General features: G+C 39.5%; 1 protein-coding gene across 1 annotated transcript in view; it reads right to left on the bottom strand.

The window, feature by feature from the left end:
- The window catches only part of LOC308185858 (ADAMTS-like protein 1), a 203,742-nt gene that overhangs the window by 123,348 nt on the left and 56,599 nt on the right, over positions 1–23,795 (bottom strand). Inside the window, exons 5-7 of the mRNA XM_080574482.1 lie at positions 13,446–13,572; positions 7,034–7,108; positions 3,903–4,060 (exon numbers count right to left, since the gene is read on the bottom strand). Of these exons, the coding sequence (XP_080430608.1) occupies positions 3,903–4,060; positions 7,034–7,108; positions 13,446–13,572 (360 nt within the window). The remainder of the gene's footprint in view (positions 1–3,902; positions 4,061–7,033; positions 7,109–13,445; positions 13,573–23,795) is intronic.

Below are 23,795 nucleotides of genomic sequence, written 5' to 3'. Positions count from 1 at the left end.
TGTAATTTTGTGCTTTCATGTCAGTAAAAGCACAGTTTTTGTATGATGTTTTATCTGCTTAGAGTGCTTTAATATTCCTGTTTTTGTGTAACAACATCTTACATTGAAAAAGAATGATGAAGTGCAAGAGATTTGTTGCTGTTCATATTTTGTTTATGAAGCAGAAAAAGGAGCAAGGGAAAATAATTATATAGATTTGTTTCAAATAACATGTAACACATAGAGATGCTGAAGGTTTTCAAGTATACTGTGTAACACAGTAACGCAGTACTGTACCATGATTCTTCTGAGCTTGCCTTTTAATTCCCCTGGAGTGCTAAAGGGACCTTTGCCTTTGAAATCCAGGGAACGTGTACTGTCCATTTCTGGATTCATGTCCCTTGATCATGACAGTCCTGCGTTGGGTCAGCTGCTTTTTGGGGGTGTTTTTAAATAGAAGACAGCTCCCTCTGCTGCTTCTCAATCCAGCCTCTACATCAGCCAGAGAAATCACGGTGAAATTACATTATCACCAGTTTACTATGAACTATGGAAAGCATCTCTGAAACAAACTTGCTCACCATGCTCCAACCTTAGATTAAGCTGTGTTCCTTTACGTGAGTAGGATGCCTATTAAAAAGTCTTTAGACCAAATCTCTCACAAAACTGAAACAGAAAGTTTTCAAGGTTTACGTCTTTTCTCAAACCCTTCCCTAGGAACCAGGCAGAAAATCAGTGCAATAAATTGGCCAGGACAGCTGGCAGCAATGAAGCCTATTGTCTCAGCTACTGCTGCTATCAGCTACAATAATCTGTACAGAATCCACTACTAAATACAACAAAAGCAGGAGCTTCTTAAACAAGACCAAAGTTATTCCACAGCACCAAGGGCAACTCCAAACATACTAGAACCAGCACTGCTGCATTTCTTCTGTGCATACTACCTATAACACCCCCTCATCTATGGAAAGACCTCTGCAGCACCAAAGGCATGCTCCAAGGTTAAGAGAATGCAACTTTGAGCATGCTACCTTAATCTATAGTGCAGATTATAGATTATCTTTAACTATGGCACTTACTATTCCTTTCACTCTTTCTTGCAGTAGCTGGAACCAGTCCTTCTCTGAAACAGAAACCTGAGTGAAGCAGACTTTTTGTTTGACCTAGTATTGAAGTTCCAATACCTTTTATGTGGAATGTGTATATTAGGTGGAATATGCAGATTAGGAGAATAATCATTTTCTAAGAGCTATTCAAAGAGATCATTTTTATTGAACAGGAAACAAAGGTGGGTATGAAACAGAATCTATACATTATTTTCAGAAGATTGCTACATGGCTTCCCATAAATTTTGCCACATTTGCCATAACAGGAGAAAAAACAGAAATAAAGATGCTGTAATATGTCGTATTTATGGTTACTCAAAACAAACAAACAACAACAACAACAAAACAAAACACACAGACTTCTGAATGCAAGCTTAAGTTGATAAAAGCCAGTGAGGCAGAGCACATTATAGATTTGCTTCCTGTTAGGTCCAACCGTCACTCTACAGAAGTGACCTCAGGCAGGTCACGTATCTCAAGAGGTAGTATAGTTTTATGATGAAAGGACCATATTCCAATGAGCTCTCCTAGATGCAGCAAAGTGCTTTGGTCATTTGCCATTGATGACACAAAACTTGACTCAGTCACAAATAAATTTTAACTCTTACTATTTCTGTGTGCAGAGTCTTAACTCTAGCTCATCTACTCGTAGGAGCACCATCCTAACCCCCATCTATCAGGGCTTGCAGGACTAGGTCCTTTGTCACTTCGTGTGTCACCTGCAGCCTTCTCCTAGCTATGAGACACAACCTTCTCTGGAAACCTTTGTCAGCATCAGAACTAAAGGACACAGAAGACCCTCACTGTCTTCAACCCCAGTATCTCTAAAATTCAGCAACAAACCAACCACAAACAAAAAAGTAAGTTCTTGTTGCTAGAGCAAATTTGCATTTTTCAGCCTTAGCCCCAAAGGCAACACTGAAGTAATTTCTTCATTCCACAGGGTAAATCACTCCTTGCTCTTGGTTCAAAAGAGATTATTTAATCCAGTCCTGGCCCTAGCCTGACAGGACCCATCAGCATTTGCCAGCTGGCTGCCTGCACATGCACAATTTTCTGCATGCCCCTGCAGATCCCAGGAAGTCTAGGCTGAGCCCCAGCCTTATTTTCTTTTGCTAACCTGGACTATAATCAAATGCATTTCTCTCACCAGCATTTTTTGCCAGTCCTAGATCACAGCTGAGATAAGAGTTGTCTGGATACCACAAGAGTTCTATGTAACTCCACATCCAGTATTGACTTCTGTCTTAGCTATGGCCTGTTAGACAATGACTGGCCAAAATCCTAACCCCAGCAGTAACTCTACTTGAGAGAAGCCAGCCTACATTACCTCTGAGTTCTAATACATCTAAAAATCCATCTAGATCTGTTTGCATAAAAGTTGCTGTTTTCCAGGCAAGTAAATCTTGACACCAAAGACATCCTGCTGTGTAAGGGAAGCTTGCCAGCACCACAGTGAAGCCTTTCATCTGTTTTTTCAGAAATGTACTTTACCTTGTTTTGGTAGAGAAGGAAATGTATGCTCCAAGAGATAAAGCTATTTTCCCCCTTATCAAGAGAACAGTGTAAATACCAGGACCACAGTCCAGCCCTTCTGTCCTTCCCATTATCATTTCAAGGATGTTGGTCTACATGATGATGTCCACAACAGGTATGTTATAACTAGACAGGCTGCCTTAAATCTGTAGCCGGTATACATAATGTAAAGTAAGCAGTACTGTTTACATCATTCTAATTTTTATCATCTGGATATAATCCATAATATAGTGTTTTAGACATTTTGAGTTGACCAGCATCTGTTTCACTGAGGCATATTCGTTCTGATCTGCAAGCACAGAAGGAATGCATTCTTCAGGTCAGGCTTCTCTCTGTGAACCGGTTTTGATAACTTCTGCTTGATTTTTGGGCTGCTGTCATACCAAGAGGGCTAGAGGGCAGTCCACAGGGCTCTGCTACCAAAGCTAACGCATTCCAGGCCAGTACAGTTTAACCCAATCCCATTACCTACTTAATTTTCCAGTTTACTCTTCAAGCTTATAGCTTTCATTGTCTCTAGGTTAAAGCAAATGTCATCTGCCTCTGGGGTCCAAGGTGAAAAATTTATGTAGTCTGGACATGATACAGGTTTTACAATTTTACAGCTGAAATCCTTCAGGTTCCTTGGACCTGCTGGAAAAGGATTTATTTTATTGTAATTCCCCAAAGCTCATTTTTGTATGTGTGTTTTCCTACAGAATGTGTGCACTGCTTCCAGCAATGTGTTTTATATTACCTGGAAGAATAGAAATGGTCTGATGGGAGGAAACGATCTGACTCTTATTACCAGTGCAACACAAAGCAGAACTTCAGAATGACACCATGACTTCTCAACCAAAGTCATCCCACTTATTTTGGAGCTTGGGGACCTCATTCTCCACTCCTACAGTCTTCTGTGTAATTACACTGCCATAAACTTCACAAATTATGGACCAAAGAGATGGACTTTCTTTCTTTTTGTCACAAACTAAGCAAGCTTCAAACAGTACATAAAGTAATCTCCATTTTCTTGTAATGAGTTCATCTTTTCTCTGTACAGCATTCATTGAATATGCTTTTCTCTTCATATACTCAGTCTCTTCTGAGGAGTACCCAGTAAAGCCTTCATCAGATATTTAACTATGAGGAATTTAATGTAAAGTTCAAGAACTAACCTGGACTAGACTTTGTGGTAAATACCTACTGAAAAATTAAGTTCTCAAGAATTGTTGCTCATCTTTCTACCACATCTTGTGTCATTTTATATTGTTTTATGAAGTGTATTTGGTTGATGAGCCTCACCTTGACAGTGAAGTCTGCAGTGAGAGGCCCAGATATTCTCAGTATCTCCTTGTCAGGAAACGTCTGGAAATCGATGCTAGAATTGTCCACAATGAAGGAACCTGTGGAACTGAGGTTGTTTTCACCCTTCACACCTTGGAGAGTCTTGGTTTCCAAATCTGGCAAATATAAACAAATTAACAGGAAAGTAGGGCATTATAATTTGAAATAACAGAAAGATAGAGTAGATAAAAAGAAGAAAAGAAAATTGTGGTGATGCAGATTTCCCTCCTAAATTAGTGATAATGTAGCTTCTCTTTTCTTTTCCACAGTTTATTCACATTTCCATACATCCCTTTGTATTTTTTCCTCCTCCTTCCACTTTTTGGTGTTGCTCAGCCCCCAGATTTCTAGCTACATATCTATTTCCTTACCCACTGGGCATTTTTTTACTCTCTTCCAGACATATTAATCCATTCCTAGTTAGGCATATTTGCTGCTGTTTAACTTACTCCCTTTAAGCGACACTCCTACATGGAGCATGCCTCAGACCTTCCTCCATGAGTGCTGGAGTAGTTGCTCTTCTCACTCTCAGTTCAAAGGTGGGTCACTGACCACATGTTGCAATGACAATTAACTGAAAGCAGGATGGCCAGGAAGGAAAGATCAGAACAGCAATCCTGCCTCTCCTCCAGAAGTAGTCTGATCCATCCAACATAACAGGAAGGAATAGGGTGTGCTAAGCTCTCCCTCTGGCTCTCTGTGTGTTTACAGCTCTCCCCACCACATACCCAAAGGGCATTAATTCAGATACTGTTTGGTACTGAATCATACTAAGCACATCAAATGATTTATTAAATGGAAACCAACAATTAAGACAGTGGACCTGTTCCATCATCTAGTTAGCCTCCCCACCAGCTCCAGATTATGCCCTAAAACATGTTTACTAGTAAGCTGTTTCATTATTAGTTATTCAAAATGCATTTCATCATGAAGGATTGCAAAGTTGTAATCCTTCCGCATGTATTTGTGAAGTTATATACAAAATCTCCTACACAGAAAGGCAACTAAGAGAAAATCTGAATTAGATGGGGGAAAAGTATTAATCTGATGGAACCACATTTTGAGAGAGAGTAAAAAGAAGAAATAGTTTTATCAGAATGTATTAAGTTGTCAATTAGAGGAAAGATAATAGCAGTAATTAGGCTGCTTTTCAGGGTGGGTCATGGGAATTAATTCAAGAAGGATGTTGCTGAGGCAGTACACTAAGAATTCGCTCTGTATTAATGAATTCCTTGGTTTTCAGTGAGACTAGTCTCTTCTTTTGTGATACACTTGGCCTTATATTTATTTCTGGACAGGGCGGCATGCATCAGGGATAAAGATGGTTTTAAGACTTGTGTATATATAATCGGCCTCCTGTTGACTTCTCCCACAACCAAAGTTCACAGGGCAAAATACTCCCATCCCCAAACTGACTATAGCTCATACATATATAAAATCCTTTGATGGGTGAACACAAAGATTCATGTAGACATCTGAAACAAGAAAGAGATGTATCTGGACTTATTCATGTTTACACAGAGCAGTTCATCTAAATCTCAAGCAATGACTCAGGCAGACCTCGCTGATTCAAATCTTTTGTGTCCTGAAATGTGATATGGCATGTGAAGACAGCTTTAGATTAGCCTCTCCTGCTGAAATCTCATTTCTCTCTAAGCTGTTTTACAGATCAATTTCACTGAAAAAAAATAAAATAAAAGTAACAATTTTTTCTACCTTGGTAGAGAACATCTATATTGAGAAAGAAGACAGAATAGAAAATAAGAATGCAAATAATTTACTGGGAAAGTCATAACAGCTATACTAGAGCAGCACTGGTGGACCCAAAGGGCCACTTAAAAGTGAAAGACATGCAGCATTTGAACTTTTAAGAAAAACGTGATATATTTTTTCTTAGTTTATAACCTGTATTTTGCTGGTCTTTATTCACAGCTCTAAATCCAAGCAATCATAAAAGATTTATGGCATACCTATTGCTTTCTCAACACAAGCGGTGTACACTGAACAGATAAACCACCTCATCTTTCTACTCAATATAAGTACTTTAGGCAAAAGAAGTCTGGGGAGAGTGGGAATGATTTTGCGTTTCATGTCTTTGCTTACACTAATGACTGTATTTACACTGAAAAACACGCAGGACTCTAACTGGTCCATGCTGCAGGAAAGCCATTATTGCCTTTTAGAAAAGGGGAAGGGCAGCCCTACTTATCTGACAATAATTGGTGCTTTTGAAATACTATTCAGTACTGCCTGGGGATTTATTTATTTATTTTTTTTATTTTTTTCCTGACAGCAAATCCCTTTTACCAACACTATTGTGTTTGTTGCCAATGAAAAATGAAGCAGCCTGTGAGTAGCTACTGCATTGGAAGGTAAGAGCTTCTATTGCTGAGAGTCTCTGTTCAGGAAACAAATGGATTTGCCTACAGCTCTCCCAGAATATTCTCAAATACTGAGACTCTTCTCCTAGAGAGGCTGCTGCGATGCACAACTCCCTGTCAGGAGAAGCAGGGAAAAACTGTTAAAGCTACCAAGTGACTGGCTAGCAGCAGTCAATGGGCTTAACTCCCTGGAGCAATATCACTCTTAAAGAGCATGGCTTGACATGCGCATGCTGTTTCTGATCTTCTCACTGTGGTTTTCTGTGCGTGTGTGTGTATCTACAGGAGTGAGTGAGATTATCATAACAGAAACGTGTGTTAAAGTCATGAGTAGTTTGATGGCTAAGCTCAGTTGTAGGGAAGCTTATATTTTACTGTCCTCAATATTTCTTCACTCAGTGGGATATATTTTATTAATTTTAAACAAAAGCACTTGGCACCAAAAGAGCCAGCCAAAGGATAAGCAAACAAATATGATGGAAAAATCATGGAAGGGAGAAGGATTCTGCAATGCTGGCCAAGCTCTGCTCTGAAATAAGCATGTACCACTGATGCAACTGGGTCTGGGGAGAGCTTCTGAGGGCAGGACTCATCCTTGTGTTGAAATCAGTGATCTGAGAGAGGGAAACCAGACACCTCATTGTAAACAGAGCACTGTGGATTAGCAAGGCTTTCTTAAACAGATGTACACTAACTTTTTCTACTTACATAAATGATCAGGTCCTTTTAGCACGAGGCGAACATGCCTGCTTCCATAGGGAATAGCAACCACTGTATCATCCACTGTGGGGAAGACAAAAATGTATGGAGTAAACAAACAGAGAAATTCTCATCAATTACCAAATAACCAATAAAATAAGTGCTTAAAAGGAAGTCAGAAGAACAGCTTCTGGAATGATGAAAAATAACACCTATAAATTCTGGGAGAACATTAAAAATCTTCTGAAAAAGAACCCTGCTGTTAAATACAGTTTAAAACCTTCTACTTAGAAGAACACAAACATGTTGATTTTCTTTATTCGCATCTCCTTCACAACCATTTCTGGATTTCAAAAGTAACCAATAGCTCTCTGTTTTGCAATGGCTCCACTTAAACACCTTCCAATGCTTCTGAATTAGTGTTTATGTTGAAGCGGAGAAGCCTAGGTGTATTTTCATGTTTAATCAAACTACTTCCTTCAGCTGACTCTTTCCCAGTTGAACTCCACAGCTTCTCCATGACTCTGCCCATGTGATATGGTGATCTCCCACTGCCCTTAGGCATGCCGTCCCATTCACACCTTTTATTATAATGACTAGAATCCCTATAATTCTGCTTCCCTTTCCATCCCACCATCAGAAAGTCCCTGGAAAAAACAGAGGTCATGAATATGAAAACAGAATATAAACAGAAATATTTATCATGTGAATATGTCTTAGAGCAAGACCTAAGGGTACACCTATGAAGCCCTTGGGAGCTTTGCAACTGGAGCTAAACTGACAAGTGAACTAGCTGCCTGTTGCACACTGCTGTGAAGGTCAGTTAAGTCAGCATTTCTGAAGAGGCAGCAACCTTAGTAACGTCCTGAAGGGAGACAGGAATGGAAGGTGTGACATGATACTACAGACCTATGCCAAATTCTGTGCTTGGGTAGTGGACTGGATGCCCAGAGTGCACTGACATGGACTAACTTGCTGGCTTAAACTGTTCATTCACCTTTCCCTGCCCTCTCTGCCTCCTTCTCCTATTACTACAACTTGGGAGAGAAAAAGCACACATTTCGAACGTCTCTGGAGGAGGTGGTATATGTGAGAGGAACAAAGACACTTTCACTATCTGTTCATTAGAACTGTGCTCACATCTGTCATGTAATCCCCACTAACGGGAGCTGTAGCTCCACATTCAAAGCAGTGTGCTATTTTGTCAGGTAAGGCTAATTCAACCAATACAAGTGCAGTACCTTTCATCCAATATGGGCTGGGACTATAACCTTCTGAAAAGAAACCAGACCAAAGTAGGAAAACTATTCCAACCTAGACAAATCAGGATTCTCATTTATCAGCAAAGTAGTTACTAATTTTGTCATTTTAAGTTGAAGAGTAAAGAGAGGCAACAGGAAAATGGAAAACTACAGGAAACAGGGACTTTAAAATAACATGTTCATTCATCCAAACCTACAATATTTCAAATACATGAAGTAGAACCCTCTTAAATTTTAAACTCAGTCATGTGCCATAGGCACTTCTGACACTCTTATACTGGAGAGCTGTATTGGGTGAAATACCCATATACCTCTGTGGCTTCTTAAAATCCCCAAAGTGAAGTGACATATGCAGGCAGTTTGATAAACTGCTGAGTGTCACACAAGTTGAACAGAGGTAATTCCTGTGTTCGTGTCCCTACACCTTCTGAACCTTGTCTTCATTTTCGAAATCTGATTTATTTATTTATTTATCAAGCTATCCAGAAGTGTCATTGTCACCCAACACTTCTGAAACACTGGGGTTAAACTCTGTTCAATACACATTCTGCTCATGTACATCTCTGATAACACATTCATTAACAAAGATAGACATCTTTCATTTCTACACAGATTTCAAATTTTCTGTTTGAGAAGACAAATACTCAGGTCTTAAAAAATTTATACAACAGTTATATTCTAATGTTGATTTTATTGTTACCACCCTGGTACTAATATTCAAGATGATAACAAATAGGACAAGTAACTGGAGGACAATCCATGAATATGACAACATCTTGTTGTATGTATCACATTTATTGGAATGAGTCTGGGAAAACAATGACTCTATTTTTTCAAAAAAATGTGTTAATGGTCTTTTTACATGTCTCAGTTAAAAACAGTCCCAGGTCTTTATTATATTTGACTGCTTCACAGCTATAAGCCCTGTGCTAGAGAGTTAACAACTCACTGAACTGTCACACTACAATCAAACACTTTAAAGATTACGCAAGCTTATATATCTTATATTATTTGCATGTCTCTTCTCCCCCATCATGTTGCAAGAACTATATTTTATCTGATCTTGTTGTTGCTCTCATTTTGAAATCTTATCACACTTTACGTGAATAACAACACTCAATGGGATTTCTGTTTATCACAGTGCTTCCTGTTTTCACAGTATCCCTCAGTGAGGGATAATTTCCTGAGGTTAACGGCGATAAGAAGGAGTCATTTCTGGTGAAGATACATGTGAAAGTAAGCATGGGAATATTTAGTCACAGCTCCATCAAACAATAAGTAGAGAGGCAGATCGTGGAGCAGCCATGTAGAACACTGAAGAAAACTTACAAACTAGGTTAACAGACAGCTGGTTTCATCCAGAGAAGATGCATAGGAAGGCAAGGGGAAGTCCCAGATAACTGAGAAAAGACAGTGTCCTTGAGCTGTGAAAAAGATGAAAGGATCTAAACAAAGTTTGTATGTCAGGTACATGCATCAGGTTCCCCTGAGAGACCACTTTCTTCTTGTTTTGGATCTTGAATTTGGATTTTGTCCAAATGGTCTAGGTATCAATTCCCATGGTGAAAAATATACTTATTTTTATTCTCTCGTGACTACTGATATTTAACTGAAAGCCAGAACTGCATCTATTTTTGACAACCATGGCTACAGCAATCTGATAAATATCTACCCTGCCTCAGTACAGCAACTTTTATAATTCACTTTTAAAGTAATCTACTTCACCCGTAGATGTCAATTCCTGTTTTAGAGAAATACTAACTCTGCACAAAGTGATCAGCAGAATTCATCCCCCACTTAAAGGGAGCAACTTTCTAACTACTTGGTAAATACGAAGATGCCTGCTTAGATACAGCTCCGTAATTCATCTCCATAGGAAGACACATAAACTCTTTCCAAAAGGACATATAAAAAAGAGAGTTTTCACTTTACACAAACTTAGAAAGAATGAACCACTCAAGCTTAGGACTACAAACAAAGGATATTGCTAGGATGATCTGTCTTTTGTAACATTTGGAAAAAAAATATGAACAGAAATAAGAGCACTGACACAGGTGCTTCTCATTTCACAGAAATATAGGAGAGAATTCAAGGTCATATCGGCTCTTACCCTGCTATGCTTCTGTTTCCGAGACCACTGGGAGACATATACTATCTCTATAAATACCGAGGAAGCTGTTCTCATAGCAAATGCTAAATGTTTAAAAGCTCTATGAATTTCTTTCTTGTACTATCCTCCTATGCCTTTGCATGGTATAAACAACATGGAAAATGGAACTGGATGTGAACACCAAGGGAATATCAATTCAGGATGATGAGCTCAAGACAGTGTCTGGGGTGGTTTTGAGATATAACAACTTCAGAAACTATTGGGACAGAGCTGCTATAAGGGTCACTGTCCAATTTCCCTAGTACAGTCCTTGAAAATGAATGCCATAGTCTGTTAGGCAAATAAAAATCTAAGGTGATCCCACAGAACATCTTGGCTGATATCTGGTCATGGCTGCATCTGTCCCTTCTGATTTTTCTTTTGTTACAAAGCAGTCTGGCTTTCACAGCATTTTAGTGACTTGTTCATACCAAGAAAAAATTTTATATCATTCTTAAGAAACAAGCATCATTTCATAGAAATGACTTGGAATTAAGCTACTGGCAAGCCAAATGTAATTCGGTTATTTCAGGAAATAGATGAGGTCCTGATCCCAGAAATGTTTATGTGGATGCACTCTCAGTAACAAATAAGCAAGATGCTAGAACACAGACTAAATGCCAAAGTGACAGATATTTAAATAGTATTGAGTAGAATAAACACAGAAAATATGCATAGGTCAGATTTTAAATAGCTCACAGAACTTAAATGCCCCAAATTTTCATAGAATGCACATAACATTTTTTGAGGACTATCTCACAAAGAATTCATACTAACTCACATGTGATGGGGATCTGAAGCAAGTGTGCCCTTAAATCTGTGAAAAGCCAATTTAAAGGAACATTTATTTTTGCTATTTATTTGTTTTTTATTTTATTCAAAATTCATACTGTTTTGCATAACAACATGTATCTTTACAGAACGGGAAAGAATAATGCCACATGGCTAATGTAGACTGCGTACACAGTCTGATTATCTACTTCAGTTCTGTACAGTGATTTTTGCAAGTCAATGAGTCTGAGCAATCCATTCTCTAACTTTTTTTTACATTTGTCTCCTTCTATGACTACACTCTCTGCCATCTGCTCTTCTATATATATAACATTCTTTAATAGCAAACCACTGGGACTAGGGACTGTATTCTACTAGCATCTTAGTATTGTGCATAACATATTAGTGCCTTTATTCTCAGTAGAAAAGAGAGGAACACCATTTTACCACAAAGTAACTGAAAAATAATGAATTATTCCTGCAGAAAAAGACTTGTGCCAAAAAAATTTGCAAATACTATAAAGTCTCAAGCAGCTTGGAGCTTTCTAAATCTGTTCATGCACATTGGAGAAACAGTTACAGCGAGTGAAATTCCATTCCTAAATCTCTGTGAATTATTTCCTTTGCCCACCAAATTCAATTCTGCCTCAGAAAAGAAACTCTTAAGAGGATTATTCATTTTCAGGAAAGAATGCTTTTTCTTTCTTTAAACTTTTCTTTCTTTCTTTCTTTCTTTCTTTCTTTCTTTCTTTCTTTCTTTCTTTCTTTCTTTCTTTCTTTCTTTCTTTCTTTCTTTCTTTCTCTTTCTTTCTTTCTTTCTTTCTTTCTTTCTTTCTTTTTCTTTTTTCTTCTTTCTTTCTTCCTTTCTTCCTTTCTTCCTTTCTTCCTTCCTTCCTGTCTTTCTTTTTCTTTTTTCCTTTCTTTCTTTCCTTCTTTCTTTCTTTCCTTTTCTTTCTTTCTTTCTTTCTTTCTTTCTTTCTTTCTTTCTTTCTTTCTTTCTTTCTTTCTTTCTTTCTCTCTCTCTCTCTCTCTTTCCTTCCTTCCTTCCTTCCTTCCTTCCTTCCTTCCTTCCTTCCTTCCTTCCTTCCTTCCTTCCTTTTTTCTGCCTTTTTGCCTTCCTGCTTGCCCTCCTTCCTGCCTTCCTTCTTTCCCTCCTTCCTGCCTTCCTTCTTTCCCTCCTTCTTCTCTCCCTCCCTCTTTCCCTCCCTTTCATCCATCTGTCCTATTTCTCGTACTAATTACTCTTCTATGTATTGTCCTCTGTAGCTCAGCAGAACAATTTGTAAAAAGCTCCTCTCACCATCCCTTACACAAGCTGAATGCTGTCTGTATAAGAACCCACAACTGTACATGCACTCTTCAGTAGATATTATGCTGTTACTTTAAACTTTCAGGTCATATACATTTTCATGGTAATGAAAGAAATCTGCAAAAATAGTAAGAGCAGGTCTGAGTAAACTCTAATGCCACTGATTCCGGTTGGGGCAGGCTTACAGGCTAACATGGTTATTTTAGGTGTATCTACCTAGGTATAGGGTATGCCAACCTTTCTACCCTTCCTTCAAAGTGACCAGACATGCCTCACCTCTCATACCAAAGCAGCTATAATTCCCTCTGTGGTGGTGTAACCAGGCTGATAAGCCTACCTGGGGGTCCAGATAAAATAACCCCGTCAATGGAACACACTCATGCTACTTCACCACTTTCAGTCAAAGCTGGCTAAGACTGTTTGGGAAGGTCCATGTCCGTCCGTACCCATTCATGGAGGCACAATTTGACTGCTAGCATGCAAGAAGCTGTGCTTCTGGTATAGGTTTTGGTACAGAGCATTGTTTCAGGATGGAACCACCATCCCCACTCAGGACTCCTTTCTGCTTGGGGGCAGGATAAGACAATGTTTTCACTACAGCATGGACTGGGTCCTATGCAGTCAGCTAATACTGCCAGAACAACGTGGATAAAGCCAGCTCTTCTCCTTCCCCGGCTTTTCCCAAACAGCTAGTGAGGTAAGATGGGGAATACACTAGTGACACCTCTCCACAATCCTTTGTCCATTCCCACAGCCAGAGCTATAGTCTGAATAAATGTCATTTAACCCAAGAGGGAAGAAATAATGGGGACATCTAGTATGATGATGATCACTCAACTGCCTGAGAAAGAGTGGGGTGAAATATACTTGGCAAGAAATATACATTTCACTAAGGGGAAAGATGGCACTTTAGTAGAAGGGACAGCTTACGTTTATTTGCTGAGAGCTGGGACTTATACTGGCCTCGAACCAGACGGCAGGTGGACCCATCGCCATTGCAGACCCCACAGTTATCTTCCTTGACAGCGCTTCCCAGCTGGCGGTCACAGCCAACAATCTGGCAAGAGAGAAAGATGTGCAGTTCAATGTGAACACCTACTGCCTGACTGCTTGATCCATCTCTGCAACTAATTACTGCCAATTTCTCTCTCAGCATCTCTAGAGGGCCATAAAGTACATTAGCAATGAAAGAGGTTGAGCAAATCTGGATGGGAGTTTCAGACATGAGATAGTGAGCAGTTTAGTAGTCAAATAGCTTTTGCAGTCCAGAGAAAGAAGAGTATTGTTGGAGGTTGTTTTTTTAGGGCACTGTCAACACATCATGGTCAGGATCCTATCAGAAATTGTACTTCTTAAGAATTTCAAAACGAAAAATACCTGAAATAGGTAGGAAGACAGATGCTTAGACAGCAGACATAGATAAAAGAAAAGAGTAGCACAGAGCAGCACAGATAAATAATAGTAAAATGGCTGAGATCTCAGGGAAATTTTACCTGCTATACATTTGGAAAAAACATGTGGTTTTAATTATGTTTGACAATAATCCTACTCCACACAGTCAAAGACTGCGTTCAGACTTAAAGATCTGGTAAAGGAAGAAGAAACTGTTAAAAAAAAAACAACTTAGATTCAGAAGTGTAATTACCTGCTTAGAAACTGGCTTTACACTTACGTGTAAATTGTTTTGTTCAAAATTTTAAAACTTAAATAGGTAAGCTAGGCTTCTCAATTCATAAACAACATATAGTTCCCAGGAGAATCAAATACAAATGTATAATTAAGTAGACTTAAAATTAAATAAATGGAATATAAATTTATTTAGCATGGTGCTAATATAGGTCTTTTGTTTGAACTTCGAATTCTGGATCCATGTTATGAATTTTATACACAAATACTTGAAATTCAAGAAATTAAGCAAGTCCATACAGTATTATAATTATCTTTACATATATTAGAAAATGAAAGGCCTTCTAGCATTCTGGCATGTAAAGGTAGCAATGAAAAAATAATTGTGTATAAATTCTGCTTCTAAGGAGTTTGTGCTAAGACTCAGCCAAACAAAGAGTATATATAAACAGAGGGAATTTTAAATAAAGTGTTAAGTTCAGCTTTAAAATTTCCTCCATCTGTGAGCTTCAGTTAAAATCAGAGAGTTGACTTATAAACTGTTAAGAGCAAGTAGGACACTTATCCTCCAGGCTCATAAAAGCTGCATATGTAACTTGCCCACTTAAACATTCAGACTAACATGTCTTATTTGTGTGTGCACAATTGCAGATCCCTGCTAGTGCTAGCTGTACTTGTGATGTTGACATTTCCTGTGTTTTCTGCTGTGAAAATGTAGGCCTTGATTAAGGCTTGGTATTTGCTTTCAGCTGTTCAGTTCCCATTTCTAACATCATTATTTTACTAGTGAAAGAATAACATTTTCCTTGGTTAACTGTCATACTGATATCATAATTAATTTAATTTCAAACATTACAAGTTTAGATTAAGGGTTGATGAAAACTACCGCCAAATTTCTTTGATTTTACCCACTTCTACTAGGTCAGAACTGGGTCAGTCTCCCATGCTTCTGCATTACACTATAATGTCTTCATAGGAACTAACGAAGGCTAATGGAGTAATAGTCAAGCAATAATGATACATTTCTTTAAGAAACTGGTCACACCAAGACTGCAAGAGACATTTTATGACATGAAAACCACCCTGGCAAATAATGCTTAGAGAGCTGAACCAAAATTAAGATTATCTTGACTGTGACTACTCCATACAAAGCTTCCAATTACAGATATATTCTATCAGTGATACCATGTAAGATTTATTACTTTCTTCTGAATAAGAATATCCTCACAAGGAGTGAACCACCTTTTATAAATACAAAGTGATTTACTTCACTTTCATGAATGTCTCTGTAAAAACAAGAAGTGGAAAAAATAATCATTTGCATGATCTGAAAACTGTCTGACACAATGCCTACAACTCAGATAACTTTCCTTCAAGTGCACCACTACAGATCACTAACCGCCAGGGTGAGAAGTGTCCTGCTGAAGAATGCATACATCATTGGAAAGGCCAGAATTCCCTTCCATGCCTGTCCATAACATATTTTATATTAATTCAATGATACAGTCTAGAATGGTATCCAAATCTACACGTTTCCACCTATTTTGAAAAAAACAAGCGAACTGCCTGGATGTGAAAAGGGCTGGACTTGAAACTCAGAGATGAGGCAACCAATTTCAAAAACAGCCTTTACTACTTTAAAGCCTTTTTAACTTTGTGAATCATCAACTCACAAGTTGCCATGGGCTGCATTCTGATTAAAGTCAATTTATAAATTGAGCAATCTGGGGCTAAGTCACAACTTGTAGAGGAAACCACCAGGAAAATCCCAGGTGTAAAAGGAAGTCATATTGAGGTTCATTGTTCTTTTTGAGACAGACATCCATTGCCATTGTATGGCACAAAAATAATTATTTTACTGAAAATGCTGTATTTCAAATGGAAACATGAAACAAAAAGGAGACCTCAAGTGAACACCAAAATTTAAATAGCATGCACAGAACGTGTACATCTTCCTGGACTTGGTAAAGTCTCTCAGACAACTGTATACTTTCAGAAACTTTGATGAAATGAAACAAATTTACTGTTTCTCCCCAAGTTTCCCAGTTGGCTTTTTGGTTACCTATATTAGCTTATCTGTCCTAATAGATATTCAGAGCTGTTGGAATATGTATATTATGTATATTATGAGTGATTAGAGGAGATTTGAAACAACAAAATAATAATTATTTTTTAATTAAAAAAAAACACTAAAACTGTGGAAGTGATCAAATATCACTCTGCAGTGAGATGTTGACAAATTAGAGGGCTGAGTAGCCACCAACCACATGAAGTATAACAACCGCAAGTGCTGAATTCTGCACCTGGGACAAGGCAACCCTGGCTGTATGTACAGACTGGGTGATGAAAGGGTGGAGAGACGCCCTGCAGAGAGGGATCTGGGGGCTTTGGTTGATGGCAAGTTGAATGTGAGCCAGAAGAGCGCTCTGGCAGTCAAAATTGGCAGCTGTACCCTGGGGTGCATCAGGCAAGGCATTGCTATCTGGTCGGGGGAAGGGATTGTCCTGCTCTGCTCTGCGCTGGTGCAGCCTCACCTTGAGTACTGTGTGCAGTTCTGGGCACCACAATATGAGAAGGACATAAAACTATTAAAGGGTGTCCAAAGGAGAGCAACAAAGATGGTGTAGGGCCTAGAGGGCAAGAAAGATGGCGAAGGGCCTAGAGGGCAAGATGTATGAGGAGTGGCTGAGGGATAGTGAGCTGGGGATAGGGTGATGCAAAATACATTCCAAAATAAATGCTCCGGGGATGCATCAAGCACGGCGCTGCTTGCTGATCGAGGGAAGGGACTGTCCATCTGGGGTCCCTTGGTTTGCTCAGCCCAGAGCAGAGCAGGCTGAGGGGAGGCCTCATGGCGGCCTGCAGCTCCCTCACGAGGGGAGCGGAGGGGCAGGCGCTGAGCTCTGCTCTCTGGGGACAGCGACAGGACCCGAGGGAACGGCATGGAGCTGGGACAGGGGAGGGTCAGGCTGGGGGTTAGGGAAAGGTTCTTCTATGATTAATTTAACTGATGCCTGAATGAGATATTGTTTCCAAGTTCACTTCACTGTTCACTGTTTTTTTTTGTTTGTTTGTTTTTTTCCCCTTTCCTACTGAGGTAAATCCTTCTTCCATCTTTTGCAGATAATTACAGTCAGTAAAAAGCCAGATAGTCTTTGCAATGGAGTCCTCAATGCTTTAAAATCAAAAAAAACATTGTTCCTAGTCTCTTGTATTACTTTTTATTATCTCTTACATGAAAACAGTATACAGGTTGGACACTTATGAAAATAAAGGGTCAGACAAGGAAATATTAAAGTGCTCCTGAAAAAATACACAGTTCCTGAGAGGAATAATAACTTTTGTCTCAACAAGCAGGAGAAACTTAAGTTTGGTTGAGCTGGGGTGAGAATACGTAATGTCCATAACATTGCTGTCACTCTCCAACAAGGCAGCAGAGAAAAGGATGAAGGTACAGGTAAAAACATATCACCACCACCCCCAAGGTCTGCAGAGAGTTAGCAAGGAAGGCAGAGGTGTTTCTTGCAATATCTAGTCAGAACAGGAACAAAATGAAGAGAATAGGTTTTGGAACTGCAGTTGCAATGGACTATGCTGAAGATACAACACACTACGGGAGACACACCTTTCAGGAAAAGTAGGTCAACTTAGGCTGCAGAACTAGAAAAGCCTGTTTTTTTAGATGACCACTGACATACGGACATACTGACCTGACCAGTGGTGGTTAAAGATTCATCATGAAAATAAACACCATGGAAGATACTGCTTGCCTAGGTTAGGCAAGGGAATGAATAGGGATATTGTGCCTCCAATCCACAGCTCAGAGCAAAGGTTTGGTGGACATAGTTTGAAGCAAAATACTGACATTTGTGAATCAAAGGTCTGGGGAATATTTCACTTTGAAAAGCTTTGAAATTTCAACTCCTCATCTTAGTTTGAAATTGGAACCAATGTTGAAATTCTGAAGTTTCTGTGGGATGGAAACTTCCTTTTCCAATGCATTCTAGTCTTAATCTTAATATATCCTGGGGGGTTTAGGGAGGTAAGTCTTTTTCAATCCATAAAGTGTTGGGAAGGAAGCCCCCACCAGGAATGAAAATGGATTACTGCAACACATTGTGCCTAGAAATGTTCTGAAGTAAGCAGTTTTCGTTTCATTTCGTTTCATTTCTATTACACATTAAGTTTCCTCCACTTAAAGAAGGGTAATGAAGCACAGACTTTCCACACCGAAATCTTCAGAGTTTCAAGTTGCTGAAGTGTGGTCAGAGGCTTGAAGAGCAGATTGTTACCACACAAAATGTCAGAAGCAGCTCCATTCAGTTCCCTGATAGCCTAATCCAAACCCCATTAAAATAAAGAAAATGCACCTGTAAATTCAGTACACTTTGGATGAAGTTTTTACATATTTCTAAAGGCATTCCTATGAAGCATGTTGCTGTTGTGGTTAAATGCCCATAAAGCAGCACAGGCAGATTATACAGAGCTCTGGAAGTCACAGGCTTTTCACAGTATATGGAAGATATCAGCTATGCAGTACTAGAGTGGGGAAGTCACAGGTGAGTATCACCTCCCTGCCCAGTTCTTTAGCATCTCATCCTATGACAATGTATACTCTAAAGTGGGCTGACTTTTTATTATCTTTATGGGTTTAGCATAAAAAGCTAGCAACAAAAAGCCAGAATAATAACAGCTAATCCCTCGCTGGCAGAGCCTGTATTGTTTTCTGGCTTAAGATACCACAGTTCTGCTCAGAGGTAAAGATTCCATATTACATTTTAGGCTGAAGTCCCACACTTCATGCTGAGTTTGATTCTCCCCCACTCCCAGTTTTACTCCACTGATAGCCAGTGAGTTGGCAAAACAGAATGATAGGGATATTCCTGACTCTGAGATATATAAATAAAGAAATTTTTACAAGACACTGCAAGAAAAAAAAAAAAAAAGGTTATCAAGTTAACAGAACAACTGCTTATGCATAAGTTAAAGGCATTAGGTTGCAAGTCCAACAACGGGGGTTGGAACAAATTCACTGAGTGCGTGCATGAATGTTATTCGTGTATGTGTTCCCCTTGTGGACTTGAACTCTGGCTCAGTTTAGCAGATTTTTCCAGAAATAAAACTGGACCAGCAATGACAGGTTCTGCTTCAGCCCTGCTAGCCTGGAAATGCCCTGAAGTAAGAAGTTTTCATAATCATTTCTATTCAGTATTAAGAAACCCTGGGCAGGAAATAATGTAATAAAGCGAGCTTGCAAATCTAGCCAATTATAAATAAATCTCTCTGTTTTTCAAAGGGCATGTCTGCAGTTCAAACACAAGTATTTCTGAGATTCTGAGAAAAACAAAGTTGCCCTTCACATGGATACTAATGTGGGGCTCAATCTGGGACTTATGTAGATTGTCACTGCTCAGCTGAAGAAAGTTTTGGATCCGAGCCACTGTTTCAACTGAGTCCAAAATACCATTTTACAATCAGGGTGAAGAGCTGTTGTACTCTTTAAATTATTGTGGATAGAACAAGCTTCAGGCTGTATGGCAAGCTGGAACCAGACTGGTGTCTGTGATATAGGAACATGCAGCCCCTGTTGCAGTGGTGTCTGCCTTTCAGTTCACCTTATGTTTCGTGCTGACATTTTCCAGCCTCAGCATTTACCTAGCACAGCCTGCCTCCAGACATGACACCATCCTGCGACAGGCACGCTCTTGTGCAGCACCAAGCACCAGGCTGGATCCTCTTACGCCACAGAATTTAGGTGGAACCACACCACAAACAGCGACTGTAAGATGATTTTCGACAATGGCAAGGCAATTCTTAATTGTGCTGGTAGAAGTGGCATGTGCTAGGCCCAGTGACATGTACAGCCAACGGGCTTGTTTGGCACGTGAGCCAAGAGCAACTTACAGCTGTTCAGGCAGTGTAAACAAGCTTTTGTCACTGATCAGTAGCCAAATCATTAAAAATAACCACTTTAGTGACTGAGATCCACCATCCAGCACAATAAGGATGTGGCTGGCCAGCTCAGTAATTCAGTGTAACTGATTTGCAGATCCTGTCTGGTATCTACCCCATCAGCCCAGCATTTCAGGGCAGTCACGATTCTCAGCTATTACTATTTTTGAACCCAGACAATGACCCTCATGGAGCCTCGCCAGCATGTTGGACACAGTACTTAGGGAGTCAATGGTTCAGCCATAGCTCTAGAAGCAAACAGCAAACATCTAGCAGCAGAAGAAACTCAAGATAAGTGCCTATTACTCAGGTTTCCCTCAGGGAAAAGAATAAACATAACCTCATTCTGAAACCACCCTTGATTTAAAAAGAAGTAATTAAATTCATTTAAAAGCTGCAACTTCTAAATGAGGATTTATAGATACATTAAAGTCTTGGATGTGGGAAAAAGGCAACTCCTATCCTTATAGGCAAATTTCATTAGAAGTAATCTTCCTACATAAAAAGGTTGAATTTTGCAGGTTCAGTCATACACACAACCAATTTACTGTTTGGGCCAACATAAGAAAGCCCAGATATCTGGAAACGAAGCCACATCTAGTTCATTCTCTGATGATACAGAAATCCAGACTCTATCATTCCATAAAGAGCAATATTTAAACAGAATTAAGTTCAAAGAGTTTATAGACAGATGACAAGAGAAAACCTGCTGCGGAAGAAAAGATGCTTTTGTAAGCACTCATCTTCCCTTATCCATCTCATTCATACTTTCCCTTGGTTTTGCTAGATGTGGGTTCATATGCCAATCTTCTGCCAAAGTAAGAATGAGCTTCTGCTATATTCCTGCATACCTGTGCTCTCATTGATGGAGGAGAATGAAAACAACAACAACAACAACAAAAATTTTTTCAAGGCAGTGCTCTATAGCAGCTTATTACTGAAATACTAGATTTTCTCTAAAAGATTCCCACATATCATCTGGATTATCATCTCGCTTATTTAGCATTTCCAAGGGAAAGATTTGCCAGGTTTGGTGAAAGAGCGTAAGAATACTACAGCAGAAAGTGATTGCACAGGCCATTATAAATCAAAACTCACCAAGGCACTTCTCTGTAAGTATCCTCAGAACAATGTGCTTGAGAAATCAAAAGCAAATTCTATGAAGTCTGCCCTCTGGACCCACTCTCTTCTCCCAGACGATGAAGCACTAAACTGTAAAAGCATTTAATCGGCTCTTGTGACACTTTACATTTGACTGTGATCCTTTGTCAGCTCTGGCATGACTTTGTGGCATGCTTGATACTGACACTCAGACCTCTCTTCTGTTGGATGTACAAGCTTCCTACTCTCAAACAGACTTCTTTTGTTGGCAGAAGCCTGTTCTCTGTCGGGCTGGATAAATGGGGATCCAGCTGCAGTGCCTTGCTACTAACAGAGTGCCAGCACGGGCTTTCTGGTGCTTCAGGCAGTCATGTCATCTGTGTTATCAAAGGACAAACTTCACCCAGAGTTCAAATACTTAAGAGAGACCACAGGTTCCCAAGCCACTGCTGAAACTTCTAGTCTATATGGTATTCTAGCCAGCTCCTCAGTGAGTAAGAGGAGTACGTGCAGGCTCTATGAGAAGACGTTGGGATGACAGAGGACCTAAGGGGTCTGCAGCCCCACCCTGTCCTGGATCTTCATGACAACTGGAAGACTTCCCTTGGCCTTTAGTGAGACCCATATATTAGTGTTGGTGGGAACATTCAAAGCTGCCCAGCCAGCATGGACATATTGCTGTCTTCACACAGCACTAAACCTCCTGGGCTACTCTACACACCTCAGGTCTTAGATAGGCTAAGGAACTACATGCACACAGACAACTTCCTGGTATCTGTAATGAGCCTCCAAATTGATCTTTTTATTTTTTTTATTTTTATTTTATTTTTTTTTTTATTTTTTGGTAAGCCCGTGAATTACAATGTGCTTTGCCTTGGCAAATGGAGGTGCCCTGTATGCTGCTGGTCAAAGACACTACGCACAGTAGACAGTTTGTCTTCTTGGGAGTAACAGCAGGTATTGTTTCTGCTGAAAGACTAGAACAAAAAGCCTCTGCAGTGGTGCCAATCTCTGTTGGATCATAAAGTGGAAAACTGATAGCTCAGGGCTGGGGAGTGAAGTTGTAATAATGCAAATGCAGATTCTTTCACACAATAAACACATCTCCATTTCCTTGCCACTCTCTGCCACAAAAATGTTGTTACCTGGCACGGTAATAGCAATTTAAGCATTTGACAATTACACTTCTGAGTCATTAGGTTCTCCATCCCACTCATTTCAGTGTGGTGGAACAATGTCATGTCAAAGCTACTTCTTTCATCTCAGAACAATGATACTTATCAACAACAAAACAAAATTCAGGTTTGCTATACATGTAACTTGGGATAGATGAAGATGGAGAGTATTAGACGAAAGGCTCAAGCAGCAGTTCAAGCTGTTCAGCCTGACACAGCTCAAAAGTACCTGACTGTCAGAAATCAAGAATTCAGTACTTTTTGAAATGCTGGTTCCCCAGAAGGCATCTAGGTTTCAATACAGTCCCCCAAAAGATGGATCGCTTTTGAGTACTTATGTTCAGGAGTTTTGTGCAGACCCCAGAAACTGCAAAGTCATTTTAAGCATCAGGCCAAAAGGCTTTGCTAAGCTAAAAAACAACTCAGAATTGATCCAGTTGTAATGCCTTCTGCTTGTCTGGGGGAAAATAGCCACCTTTTTTGCCTAAATAAAACAGTTATCTTTACACCTTTTGTATTTTTCTTCTGGAGTTTTTGTAGCTTAGAAGAGAAAAAAAAAAAGAAAAAAAAAGCTACGAAAAGGAGCCAGAAATAACTGAAAGACAGAAGACTGAAATCCCAGCAACATTTAATTACCTACACTTTTTCCCCCAATGCTTTCTTTTGTTTTAACCTGACTTCTGTCGTGGTCTTGGCAGAAGAAAAAGATCATTAGTGGAAGGCGTCCTGGGGGACTGAATTCCCTCTAAAAATGAATACACTCTGATACAAACACAAATGATGCCCATTTGCAGAGAATTAATGGCACAAACGCCATCATTTCTCTACTCTGCCATCAAATGGGCAAATGATGGGTATTTTCAGTACTCTTCTATGAATCTTAAACAGCAAAACAGGTAAAAACCACTTTTTGGAAATTTCTCCCTCTGAGAGTTTTTGAGAGTTAGATAATATGCCAAATTAAAGTGCAGGAAAATGGGATCTTGTCAAAGGAAGAATCTGATACCCTGTGTTAATGGTAGCAAGCACGGATGAGAATAGTGATTAAAATTAGAGCAATGAGTTTTGTAGCATGGAAGAAATGCAGGCATTTTTTTTCCAGGGCTTCAATCAGGGCAGGAGAGAATCCTGGCCTTCTCCTTTCTCAAATCCAGAGCTGACTTGAAATGCTTGAAGAGAGCATGCAAAACAATTGGGTCCCAAGCTAAGGACTAACTAGGAGCAGCCTGGGGCTCAGGGGCCAATTTCTGCAGCTGTGCCCCAGGTGTGTCCCAAAGGAAGACATCCATGAGCCTTCAAAAGCCTGCTGAAGTGCCCACCTAATACATGTTTTTTAAAATCCATGTTTTAATAGTAAGCAGGTTTATTGTGCCAGTGAGTACAACATCCATGCACCAAACATGCCACCGTGTTAAGTGATACCCTC

This window comes from Anser brachyrhynchus (assembly GCF_964034855.1).
Source record: "Anser brachyrhynchus genome assembly, chromosome: Z".
NCBI lineage: Eukaryota > Metazoa > Chordata > Aves > Anseriformes > Anatidae > Anser > Anser brachyrhynchus.
The sequence above is the reverse complement of the archived record's forward strand: the minus strand, read 5'-3'. Positions and strand labels throughout refer to the sequence as shown.